Consider the following 13,108-nt stretch of genomic DNA (forward strand, 5'->3'; position numbering starts at 1 on the left):
ATGGATTGTCCTTTTGATATAATTTCTAAACTTTTCACCTAATTCTTCGTCTGGAATATTTTTCCTTTTTTTCTTCAAGTTTTGTAATTTTTATATTGTACATTTAAATCCATGATCACTTTTGAGTTAATCTATATAAGGTATGGTTCACTTTCTTGTCTATTAATGTCCTCTAGTTCCAGCACCATTTATTGAAAAAAACTATCCTTTCACCATTAAATTGCTCTTGCTCTTTTCTCAAAAATCAGTTGTCCATTCTTAGGTAGCTTTAATTCTGCATTCTTTTTTATGTTCTGTTCATCTTTTGTATCTATCTCTCCACCGATAGCACATTGTCTTGATTACTGTTAGCAATATACTAAGTCTTAAAATTGGATAGCATGATTCGTTCCACTTTTCTTCAAAATTCTATTCTTTTTTTCATATAATTTCATATAATTTTAGAATCATATAATATGATTTTTTCCACTTTTTCAAAATCTATTTTTATATATTTTTTTATATAATTTTCATGTAACTTTTCTGTCTTTATTTTTCATATAACCATAAAATTTCATATTTTTTCATATAATTTCATATAATTTAGAATAAATTCCTCTTTACCTACTAACAGTCATGCTGGGTTTTGATAGAAATTTAATTAAATCTGGAAATCTTTTTGGGGGAGAATTGGCATAGGTTGAATCTTCAACCCATGAACAGTGTTGTTATGAGTCTAGTTCCCCTAAAATATATACGATGAAGTTCTACTCTAGTACCTCAGAATGTGATCTTATTTGGAAAGAAGTTAAGATGAGGTCATACTGGAGTTGGGAGGGGCCCTAATTCAATATGACTGGTATCATTAGAAAAGGGAAATTTGGACACAGACACACATGGAGGGAAGATGATATGAAGAGGCACAGGAAGAATGCAGTGTGAAGATCAGATTTATGCTGTCACAATCCAAGGATACCAGATGCTAGGAGAGCAGCCAGGGGCAGATCCTTCTCTAGCATCTGCAAGCGAACATGGCTCTGCTGACATCTTGATCTCTGTTTGTTTTTGGTTTTTTTTATATTCCTTGATTTATTTTTATCAGCATTTTATAGTTTTCTCCATACAAGTCCAGTACATGTTTTGTTGAATTTTTATGCAGGTGTTTCTTTCTTCCTTTCTTTCCATCTTTTTCTTTTTTTCTTTCCTTCCTTCCAGTGGTTATAAGTGTATTGTTTTAGTTTTTATGTGCTCTTTATATGCGGAATGTGCTCTTTTTATGCGCAATGAAATTCTATCTAGAAATAGAGTTGGGTTTTTTGGTATGTTTTTCTTGTATCCTGCAACCTTGCTGAACTCACTAGTACAAAGAGGTGTTCTTTGTAGATGCCTTGAGATTTTCCATGTAGACAGTAATTATGTCACATGCTAATAGGAACAGTTTTCTTTTTCCAATTTCTGCCTTCCTTTTGTGCTTTATTGTGTTGGCAGGATTTCCAGTACCATGTGGAATAACAGTGGTAAAAGTAGACATCCTTCCCTTGTTTCCAATCTTATGAGTAAGAATCCATGTTTCACTGTTAATTATGATAGCTGCAAAGGTGTTTGTAGATGTTCTTTATCAAGATGAGGAAATTCCCCTCTATTTCTAGTTTGTTAAAAATTTAAAATTATGAGTGCTTTTTCTTTTCTTTTTTTAATGTTTTATTTATTTTTGGGAGAGTGCAAGGAAGGGAGGGACAGTGAGAGGCGGACAGAGGATCTAAAGCAGGCTCTGCACTGACAGTAGTGAGTTCGGTGTGGGTCTTGAACTCATGAACTGTGAGATCATGACCCAAGATGAAGTCAGGTACTCAACCACCTGAGCCACCCAGGTGCCCCTCATGAGTGCTTTTTCTGCATAATTTGGTATGATAATATGATTTTTCTGTTAACCTGTTAATTTGGGATTACATTAATTGATTTTTGAATATTGAATCAGCCTTGAATTTCTGGAGCAAACTCTACTAGGTTGTGGTATATAATGCTTTTAAAATATTTTTTTATTTCCTTTGCTACCGCTTTTTAAGGATTTTTACATTTATGTTCATGAGAGATATTGGTCTGTAGTTTCTTCTTTTGTACTATCTTTGGTTTTACTATTAAATATCCCTTGTTTCATAGAATTAGTTGGGATATGTTTCCTTTGCTGTTTTCTTGAAGAGATTGTGTAGAATCAGTGTTAATTATTTCTTCAAATGTTACATTCTAGCTATGAAACCATCTGGCCTGGACATTTCTTTTCTGGAGGTTTTTGTTTTTCTGTTTTTTTTAATGTTTTAAATTTATTTTTGAGAGACACAGACAGTGCGAGCAGGGGAGAGTCAGAGAGAATGAAATACAGAATCTAAAGCAGGCTCCAGGCTCTGAGCTAGCTGTCAGCACAGATCCCAATGCGGGGCTTGAACCCACGAACTGTGAGATCATGACCTGAGCTGAAGTCGGAGGGTTAACTGACTGAGCCACCCAGGCACCCTATTTTCTGGAGGTTTTTAACCACAAAGTTAAATTCTTTAGTACTTCCAGGGCTATTCAGATTATCACTTTCATCTTGATTGAGTTTTGATAGTCTGACTTTGAAGAATTGGTCTACTTCATCTAAGGTGTCTAGATGATGTACACAGAGTTGTTTGTAATATTCCTTTATTGTTTTTTAATGCCCGTGGAGCCTCAGTGACACCTTCTTTTTTAGACTTAGTATTGGCAGTTTGTGTTTTTCCTTTTCATTTAATAGCCTTGCTAGGACACCTGGATGGTTCAGTCGGTTAAGCATCCAGCTCTTGATTTTGGCTCAAGTCATGATCTCATGGTTTGTGAGTTCAAGTTCCACATTGGACTCCGCATTGGCAGTGCAGAGCCTTCTCAGGATTCTCTCCCCCTGTCCCCCTGTCCCCCTCTCTCCCTTTCCTTCCGATACACACACACACACACACACACACACACACACACACACACATTCACTCTCTCTCTCTCTCTCTCTCTCTCTCTCTCTCTCTCTCTCTCAAATAAATAAACGTAAAAAAGTAATCTTGCCAGAGCTAATCAATTTTATTGGTAGTTTCAAAGAACCAGCTCTTATTGGAGTGATTTTTTTATATTTTACTGTTTCCAATTTCATTGATTTTCCTTTAAAATTTTTTTTCTTTATTTTTTTAATATTTATTTTTGAGCGAGAGAGAGAGAAAGTGAGAGAGGGCGTGTGCACGAGCTGGGGAGGGACAGAGAGAGAGGGAGACACAGAATCCGAAGCAGGCTCCAGGCTCTGAGTTGTTAGCACAGAGCCTGACACAAGGCTTGAATTCCTGGACCACGAAATCATGACTGAGCTGAAGTCGGACGCTTAACCAACTGATTCACCCAGGTGCCCCCGTTTTTCTTCTTTATTCCTTCTCTTTGCTTGCTTTTGCTTTAGTTTTCTCTCTAGGGTTATTACAAATAATGCTTCAAAATTTATATACGTTTTCCCTTGAACATCATTTTTAAAAATTCTTTTGGGTATATACGTAGGAGTGAAATTGTTGGATCATATGGTAATCGATGTTTAACTTCTTAAGGAATCACCAAATTGTTTTCCCTAGCGGTCACATTATTTTACATTCCCACAGCAACACATATCCTTGTGTTGTCATATCCTTGTCAGCACTTGTTATTTATTTATTTATAGATTGCAGCTATCTTAGTGGGTATAACACAGTATCTAATTGTCATTTTGATTTACATTTCCCTAATGGCATTGAACATCTTTTCATATGTTTATTGGCCATTGCATTAACTTCTTTGAAGAAATGCCTGTTCAAGTTCTTTGCCCATTCAAAAAATTAGATTGTCTTTTTGTTGAGTTGTGGGGTTCTTTATTCTGGATACTAGACTCTTATCAGATATGTCTTATAAATATTTTTTTCCATTTTGTAGGTTGTCTGTGCACTCTACTGATAATGTCCTTAAATATATGAACGCATTCTATTTAGATGAAGTGTGATATATCTGTTTGTGTGTGTGTGTGTGTGCTTGTGCTTTTGTTGTCAGAACTAAGAAACCATTGCCAAATCCAAGGTCATGAAAGTTTACCTCTATTTTCTTTTACAAGTTTTGAGTTAATTTTTGTATGTGGTTTAACACAGGGTCTCCAGCTTTATTCTTTTGCATGTTTAGATTTATGCCAGTATCACAGTCTTTTGATTACTATAGCTTTATATTAAGTTTTGAAATTGGAAAGTATGAATACTCCAACTTTGTTCTTTTTTTCAAGGTTGTTTTGATCTGTTTGATCTGTTCAGACTGTTACAGTTTTATTTTAGGATCAACTTTTCTATTTTTACAAAAAAAAGATAAGGCCATTGAGATATTTTAAGGGTTTAGATTGAATCTCTGGATCACTTTGGGGACCATTGCCATCTAATCCCTGAATTTGGGATGTCTATTTGTTAGATCTTCTTGAGTTTTTTTTTTTTTTCAGTAACACTTTGTAGTTTTCTGTCTTGTACTTCATTGGTTAACTTAATTCCTAAATACAGGATGCTATACTTTCTTTTTGATGGTCTTAAACTGGAGTTGTTTCTTAATTTCAATTGGTGTTTTTATCTTAATTTCATTTTTAATATATTCCTGGAATGTAGAAATATAACTTTTGTCTTTATTGACTTTGTATCCAGTGTTCCTAGTAAAATCATTTATTCTATGGTTTATAGATTTTCTTTGTGACAGGTTTTATTAGTCTGGTTCTATTTGAAGACAGACACACTCAGAGTACCCGGGTGGCTCAGTCGGTTAAGTGTCCAACTTCAGCTCAGGTCATGATCTTGCAGTTTGTGAGTTGGAGCCCCGAGTCAGACTCTGTGCTGACAGTTCAGAACCTGGAGCCTGCTTCTGATTCTGTTTTTCCCTTTCTCTCTGCCTCTCCCCCACACATTCATTCATTCATTCTCTCTCTCTCTCTCAAAAAGAAATATTAAAATTAGTTAAAAAGTTATTTAAATAAGGGATGTATAATACAAATAATTAATAAGCCATTATAGGAGAATATTTATAAAATACAGAGATAGGTCTGTAGGGTTCTCTAGGGCAGAGGGACAGTCTTAGAAGGGACTCCCAAACTCCAAGGTTCAGACCTTAATTATAGATGATGTACTTGCAGCTCAGTAGATGGCAGAGACATTTCACTGCGTTGCCTGGGCCAGAGCTAGTCCATGGTTGGTTGCTGAGCAAGCAAGAAGCACTTCTTCAGAGCATAGGAGTGTTAGCTGGTGGTTGAGCAGATAGAGGGAGTCAGGACACTGCCACAGGTAGGAGATCTCAAGCATGCAGTGTCCATATTGGAAGGGCTGGAGGAAGGGGGTCACCAGGCTGTGTCTTCATAGTGTGACTATTAACGGACCTTTCTGGGCACATGGCTGGGATACAGCACCATAGATTTCTTTACATTTGCACTGCTGCCTGACTGCGCAGCAGCCACAACCAAAATGGAAGCTCCCTTTGTCCTGCAGTGTTCTTCCAACACTCTTTATTGAGAAAGTTTAAGCACATGATTACTGTAAAGGAGAAATGGTGACATAAATCCCATCTGTTATCATAGAGCATTGATATTGAAGAGTAAATGTGGAACAGAGATTAAAGTCTGGTAACTGGAACACAAGTCCTCTATGAATAATGATCGTTTCTTTCTGATCCATATACCTTTAATTTTTGTATTTCTTGTCTTCTAGGTTTTTTTTACCTTTTATTCCTATATTTTCACTGCCCTGGTGAGGACTTTCAATACAGTGTTAAATAGGATAGTGATAACAGTTATTTTTGTCTCATCTTTGATCTCAGGAAGGCTTCAGTAATTTACCAACAAGTATGAGGTTTTCTGTGGTTTGATGTATATACTTGCCATAAGATTGGAGGAAATTTCTTCTTAGTCTCCTAAGAGTTCATAATAAATGGATGTTGAATTTCATCTAATACTTTTACTACATCTATTTAATGGAACATGTGATTGGCCCCCTTTTTCAAAAATAAATAAAAAACATTTAAAAAATTAAAAAAATTTTAATTATGATTCCTTTTGTTGATAATGGGTTATTTAGAAGCTTGTTGTCTACTATTTCAAACAGTGGGTTTGGGCTCTTACTGTAACTTTTTTCTACTGTAATTGCATTTTAGTCATAGAACCTTCTGTGAATGATTTTAGTTTTCTGAAGTTTGTTGTGGCATGTTTAAGATCTAGAATATAGTCAATTTTGATAGATTCCATGTGTTAAATAGGATCCAGTCATTGCTGGGCATCATGATTATAAATAAGTTATTTAGATCACTCACTCTTCTGTCATTTACTGAGAGAAGTGCATCAATCTCTCTCTGTGTGAGTTTGTACATTTTCCCTCTTAGTTTTGTCTGTTCCTGATTAAAATACTTTGAAGCTATGTGAAGTGGTGCTTGTTTACATTTGCTTTTTAGTATCAATGAACTGATTTTTTGTCTTATGAAATGCTCTTTATCTCTGGGAACACTTGTCATAAAATATATTCTGTCTTGTGGCTAGTTCTTCCATTACCATTTACCTTTCTTTTGTTTTTAACCCATTTCCTTACATGGAAAAATATCTTTTGTAAACAGCATAGTTTTTTTCTTGTTTTTGTTTTTACCTAGTCCCAAACTCTTAATCTTTTACTTAGAGTTTTTAGTCCATGTATATTTAATGTAATTAAATGTATGCTTGGGTTAATATTTACTCTCTTACTATTTGATTCAGTGTGTCCATATTTCTATTTCTTTATTCCTCCTATCTTGCCTTCTTTTGTGTTATTCTGTTTGTCTCTCTTTTACCTTATTGCACATTTTTTACTGCTTATCCTAGAAATTATGATATGTACCTATGACTTAGAATATTCTAATAAAAATCATTATTTTTAACCACTATTCCATTAGTGTTCCTCTGACCTCCCATCTTTTCACTTGATTATTATATATTAATATACCTGTGGTTTGTATGTATCTTAAGGCATTATTATTTTTTTATTGGTACAGGGAGTATTCATTTACATTTTCCCACATATTCACCCCTTTTGTTGCTTTTAAGTACTTCTGAGTTTTCGTCTTTGATCTAAAGAACTGTTGAGTATTCCTTGTAGTGAACTTTTGCTGGTGACTAATTTTCTCGTATTTTTGTTTGTCTGAAAATGTCTTTACACTGCCTTCATTTATGAAGGATATTTTTGCTGGCTACAGATTTATGGGTTTGCAGTTATATTTTCTTAGCTCTATAAGTTGTTCTATTGATTTATGGTTTTCCAAAGCCAGCTCTGAATGTTAACTGTTAAAAGTAAATTGTCTTTTTTCCCACTGGCTGCTTTTTAGATGTCTTTCTTTTGTTTTCAGCAATTTAAATAACATTTGCCTAGGGGTGATTTTCTTGTGTTTATCTGTCTTGGGTTTTGTAGAAGTTCTTGAATCTGTAGATTGTTGTCTTCAATTAGTAGTTTTAGAAAATTCTCAGTCATAATCTTCTTATATAATGCCTCTGCCCATTTTCTTTCTCCCCTCCTTTTGAGATTCTGGTTACATATATCTTAGACTTTTCCATGTTATACATGTGTCTTATGTTCTTTTATGTATTTTTCGGTATTGTTTTTGGTCTGTGTGCTTCTGTTTGCATATTTTCTATTGCCTTGTTGTCCATTTTGCCATTCTGTTTTCTGATATATCTAATGAGTTCTTCAGATTGTATATTTCAGTTATAGAATTACCATTTCATTCCTTTTATAATAGATTTTAGTTTCAAATAAAATTCTTCATTTTCATTTTCCTGAGTATATTTGACTTAACTATGTACAGTCTTGTATATTAAGATCAATAGCTGGGTCACCAAACCATTGTAATTTTTTTTCTTGGTTGTAATTATATGGTACTGTTTTTTGGGTTTCTTTTTAATGTTTAATTTTGAGAGAGAGAGAGAATGAGGTGGGGAGGGGCAGAGAGAGAGGGAGACACAGAATCCGAAGCAGGCTCCAGGCTCTGAGCTATCAGCACAGAGCCTGGTACAGGGTTTGAACCCAGGAATGGTGAAGTCATGACCTGAGCTGAAGTCAGATGTTCAACTGACTGAGCCACCCAAGTGCCCAATATGGTCCTGTTTTTTAGAAATGCCTAGTCATTTTTAATTGAGTGTTAGATATTACAAAATATTAGTGAGGTTCCAGATGATGGTATATAACTCCAGAGAAGGTTCACCCTTTGTTCTGATAAGCAAATAAATGGAGGATCACCTTAATTCCATCAGGGACTTACCTGAGTTGAGGCTGGGTTACAGTTTTGGTAGGTCTTTGCCTCCCTCGATTTGCTCTTGCAACTTGAGTGTAGCTGTTCAGAGGCTGAGAGTCTGGTATGCTCAGTTCCCCCTTCAGGACTTGAACTCTTATCCAGCATGTAAAACTGCCCAAATCTCCACTCCTCTTTTCAGAGCCTTTCTGCTTAACTTCTTAGCATCCTTCCTTATGCAGCCTCAGAATATTCAGATTTCTTGAAGGGAATATTGGCTCTGTGTCAGACTCTATCCTGGCACTTGCTCTTCTCACCTAGGTCTTACTCTTTTCCTTTTGAATTTTGTTTGTAGCCTTGTAAGACCACCATAGCTCTGCTGGTTTCTCTGTTTTCTAGCACCAGCCTAGTCAAAACCTGATTCTCAGCCTCTTGCCTTATGCTCAGATTCAACAAATGCCTCCTTGGAAAAGTGGCTTTATTTATCAGTTTATTCTCCGCATGGATAATGTTTCCCTGCTCTCTGTAGTCTTGGTCCTTCTAATTTTAGTTCATCAGTTCTTGATTGGCTTTAAATAGATGTTTTTAACTTTTTTTCTGTATTTTAAAATCTTTCTTGATGGAAATATTGGTATAACATAAGCTATTCCTTCATCCATGGAAATGATGGCCACATACAGTTTATTGTTAAGTGACTCTTGGTTTTCTGACTGCATTGTGTAGAGCAGACCTTTGGGAAATGTTTTATTTATCAATGTAGAAATTGATTAATTGATACTCATTAGAAAGGCCTGGTGGTGAAAATATCTGTTACCAGATCAAAATCAGCAATGACTCTGAAATTATTATATAAATAAGTGGGAAAAGTATTTGATAGTCAAAAACCCAGAAAAATCTGGGTGCACATTTATTGGGATATTTGATCTATTCTTGTGGTTATAATTATTTTAGCATGGTTTTATGTTTGGGGGCCACTATTTTTTTCCTTTTGTTTTCTTAATATCAGATTACAATGTTAGTTCTGTTTACATTATGTCATAACAGAGTTAAAAGAACTCTTTATAAAATTTTTTTAATGTACCAAAAAAATATGGACAAATGTGAGAGATTCTTCTCTCTCTCTCACTCTCAAAATAACTACTGCTATGTATAACTACTTCTCTTCCTCCACCCCCTCTCCCTTTCCTCTTTTAACTTTTGTCTGCTCTGTTGATACTTGTTAGTTGAAGAAAAATGTAGAGATTGAAATACATGAAAAGAAGAAAATTAAAATTTCTTAAAATCATGTTGCTAAGTAGTAATCACTTTTTTGAGCATTTGGCACATACCTTTCATGAATTTTTTTGTATGTAAAATGGATCATAATGTGATTCTGAGCCTTGCCCTTCATTAATATCACCTTTATCAATTAAAACACACATATAGATTCCGAGATATACCTCAGTCTTAACCAATTTAGAATCTTTAGGAATATAGCTAAGAGGATTTTGTTTAGAAGAACAAAATCTTTCAGAAAATTTTAATAACCTTCAGACTTTTTTTAAATGGAAAAAAAAGAATCTTGTAATATTTTATATAGAAAATTTTAACTTGTATACAATTCCTTCTCTAATTATTCAATTTTAACTTTTTCCTAGCCTTTCCACCCAATGGTGAATCTGGATTGTTCTCGGGATTTTCGGCCATTTCTTTGTGCACTCTATGCTCCTATTTGTATGGAATATGGACGTGTCACACTTCCCTGTCGTAGGCTGTGTCAACGGGCTTACAGTGAGTGTTCGGAGCTCATGGAGATGTTTGGTGTTCCTTGGCCTGAAGATATGGAATGCAGTAGGTGCGAAAATCATAGATTTTCATAGATCATTACTTAATACTGTGCTATAGAATGTTTAAATTACTTGTCTTCTAGTTTATCAGTTTTTAAAAACTTTTGAAATATAACATATATTAGTCTCAATTTTGAACAGTGGTTTCATGGCCTCTGAATTGTTCATTTCCTTAAGGACTTGGAATCACTAAATGAAAAAGGTAGAAAGAAAAAAAATGTTTTTGTGAAGAAATTTTTAAAAGAATTAAGAAAAACAATCAAGGCAAAAATCATTTTTTTCCTCAAAAAATTTCTTTTCTGGTTATATAAGTGCTCTGAGTAATGAAATTAGAAAATATAAAGAAAATAAGCATTCATTATTACCTCACCATTAAATGTCTTTAATAATGATTTAATGGAAATTAAGTATCCCTGATTTAAATGCTTTTCTGTCATGTATCAGCAAACCAGAATCAGAAAATGTCAGATCATTTTCAATATATAGTATTGTAAGCATTTCTTAAAGATTTGAAGATGTTTACTAGACAGTCTTACAGATTTATGTGAGAGAATATTATTGTTAGTAATAACATACACAGTAATACTGCATTTCCTATATAATAATGTATCTTTCTGTATTGTGAAGTATTTCAAGGATAAAGAATAATAAGGTAAATGGATATGTACCTAAATGTTGTCTAACTTTATCCAGTCTTAACATTTTGTGATACTTGTTTCAGTGACTTGTTTTATTAAAAAAAAAAAAAATACAGACAGAGTTGAAAGTTCCTTCCTTGGTACCCATCTTGATTTCATTCCCTTCTTTCCTCCCCAGAGATGAGGTAATAAGTTGACTGTGTTGTTAATCATTCCTGTATCTGTTTTTAGACTCTTACTACATATATACATATCTATAAACATCATTAATTTTTTTATATGTATCTGAAGTTGTATCTATAGGTTTGGTTCATTCCTTTTAATTGCTACATAGTGGATTACTCTATTAATATTCTATGGTTATTTAGCCATTTCCTATTGATGGTCAGTTAAGTTACTTCTGGGTGTTTGCTGTTTTCAATAATGCTGCAGTGAACATTCTTTTTTCCTGTTAGAAAAAAAGTTAGAAATTAATTAGATTTATCTTCTACAATTAATTAGAAATTAATTTTGTTTATCTTCTAACAATAGCCCTTGGAGGTAGGTAAAAAGCAGTTGTTGTTACTCTTATTTGACATTTGAAAAACTTAAGAAATAAAACATATATTAGTTTCTCATAGTTCACTGACATTTTGCTTTCTCATATTTGTTTCTTCCATTTCCCACGTGTTTAACCTATTTCTTATCTAGTCTCATGTAACCATTTCATCCACCTTCTCCCCAAAAACGTGGTAGTGTTTATAGTTCCTCTTTTAGAGATTTGTTAATTTCTTGGTGTTTATAACAGCTATGAATTGCTTGGGCAGGAACCCTATTTTGTTTCTTGTAGTGGTCTTTTATATTAACAGTTTATATACAAGTATAGAAATCTCATTATTATTTTTATTTCTTTGTTTTGATGGGATCAAATCTATTTTATGTCCCCACTGTTGCCTGGGATTGACTAACTCTAAAACCTTAAATCTGGCACACTGGTCTTTCATAACAACCTTCATTCTTCCACAGTGGTCAGATCCTTGTTCCTGCCATACTTGAACTTAATGGGCACTACCAGACTTTGGATTTTTATTTCCTCCTCCTCATATCGCTCTTCCTAATCTCATTTATTTCCTTACTTAGCTTAAGCTTTGTGGCCCATCACTTGAAATTACATTCTTACTAGCAATTTGAATTCATCCCTTCTACTAAACTTGTTCAGATCCCCAGCTGGATCAATTCACCAAATTTCTTACAGATTGATTATGCTATATATTTAATGATGCCAAACATAGCAGTTCTTTTTGCTGTTTGTCTTTGGTGAATTTCCAGTTTGATCAACAGAATACTTTGTTTATTCCTCTCAGCAACTCTGCCAAATCTATATCACTTGCTTCAAACCCGTATTTCACCTTTATTCTATATTCCCCTCAATCTCAACTTGCCCTCTTTTCATGAAAATCATTTAAGCCTTCATGTGTGAACTATTGTGGTCTGCTACTTCTCAGACAATTTACTCTCAATTGCTTTTTTTGATCCTGTTCCTCTTTCTACCCCTTAAATATGGGTGCTTCCCAGAGTTGTTTCTATTAATTTTTATTCTGTGTGCTTTCCCTGGATGATCTCATCTCACTCATTTTAACTCTTACTCATCTGCTAATGACTTCTACATCTAAATCTGTAGCCTTGACTCTTCCTGCTGATTTCCAAATCTGTGTATCTAGTATCCATTTTGGAAATCCTAATGTGCATTTGTCTCAAATACCTCAATTTCAACATGTGTAAAATTTATTCCTTTGTTCATTTTTTAATTCTCTGTAAGTCATCTTCTCTTTCTCCTTCATTGCCCTTAGATTTTGCATCCAATCAGTTACAAACTTTGTTGGTTCTATCAAACTAATTTTATGTCTGTCTCATTTTTGCTGCCTTATTTGGTTTTATTTTATGTTATTTTTTAAAGATTTTTTGTTATTTTTAACTAACCTCTGTGTTCAGTATGGGTCTTGAACTTTCACCCCCCAGATCAAGAGTCCCATGTTCTACCGACTGGGTCAACCAGGAGCCCCTACCTTATCTGTTTTTTCATTCTGGCTCAGCTAGTATCTCTACTTCCATTTTTGCCCAAGTCTGTCTTCCACACTGCTCCTAGTCATCTTTCTAATTACTTGGATTAGGCCTATATGAATATATTTATTCAACAGTCATTAAATCAACAAATTGATGTGTCCCCTGTCTAGATGCTGAAGATGAGTAGTGAACAAAATATAGTCTGGTTATTATGGAACTAAAATTCTAATAGTTGTGGTAGTGGTGGGAGACAATAAATAGATAATGTCAGATGGTAGTGAATGCTAATAAGGTAAAGAGTCGGGTTGGGTGATAGTGATAAAATATGGGGAAGCAGGATTCTACTTT

General features: G+C 34.2%; 1 protein-coding gene across 4 annotated transcripts in view; it reads left to right on the forward strand.

The window, feature by feature from the left end:
* Positions 1-13,108, forward strand: part of FZD3 (frizzled class receptor 3) — a 93,062-nt gene that overhangs the window by 23,630 nt on the left and 56,324 nt on the right. For 3 of the 4 annotated variants that reach the window (XM_029938441.1, XM_029938438.1, XM_029938446.1), the window contains exon 3: positions 9,891-10,087. In XM_029938441.1, the coding sequence (XP_029794301.1) occupies positions 9,891-10,087 (197 nt within the window). Of the gene's footprint in view, positions 1-9,890; positions 10,088-13,108 lie in introns of those variants that run through there. The other variant, XM_029938448.1, reaches the window with a different exon arrangement.

Source organism: Suricata suricatta, chromosome 1, assembly GCF_006229205.1.
Source record: "Suricata suricatta isolate VVHF042 chromosome 1, meerkat_22Aug2017_6uvM2_HiC, whole genome shotgun sequence".
Taxonomy (NCBI): domain Eukaryota; kingdom Metazoa; phylum Chordata; class Mammalia; order Carnivora; family Herpestidae; genus Suricata; species Suricata suricatta.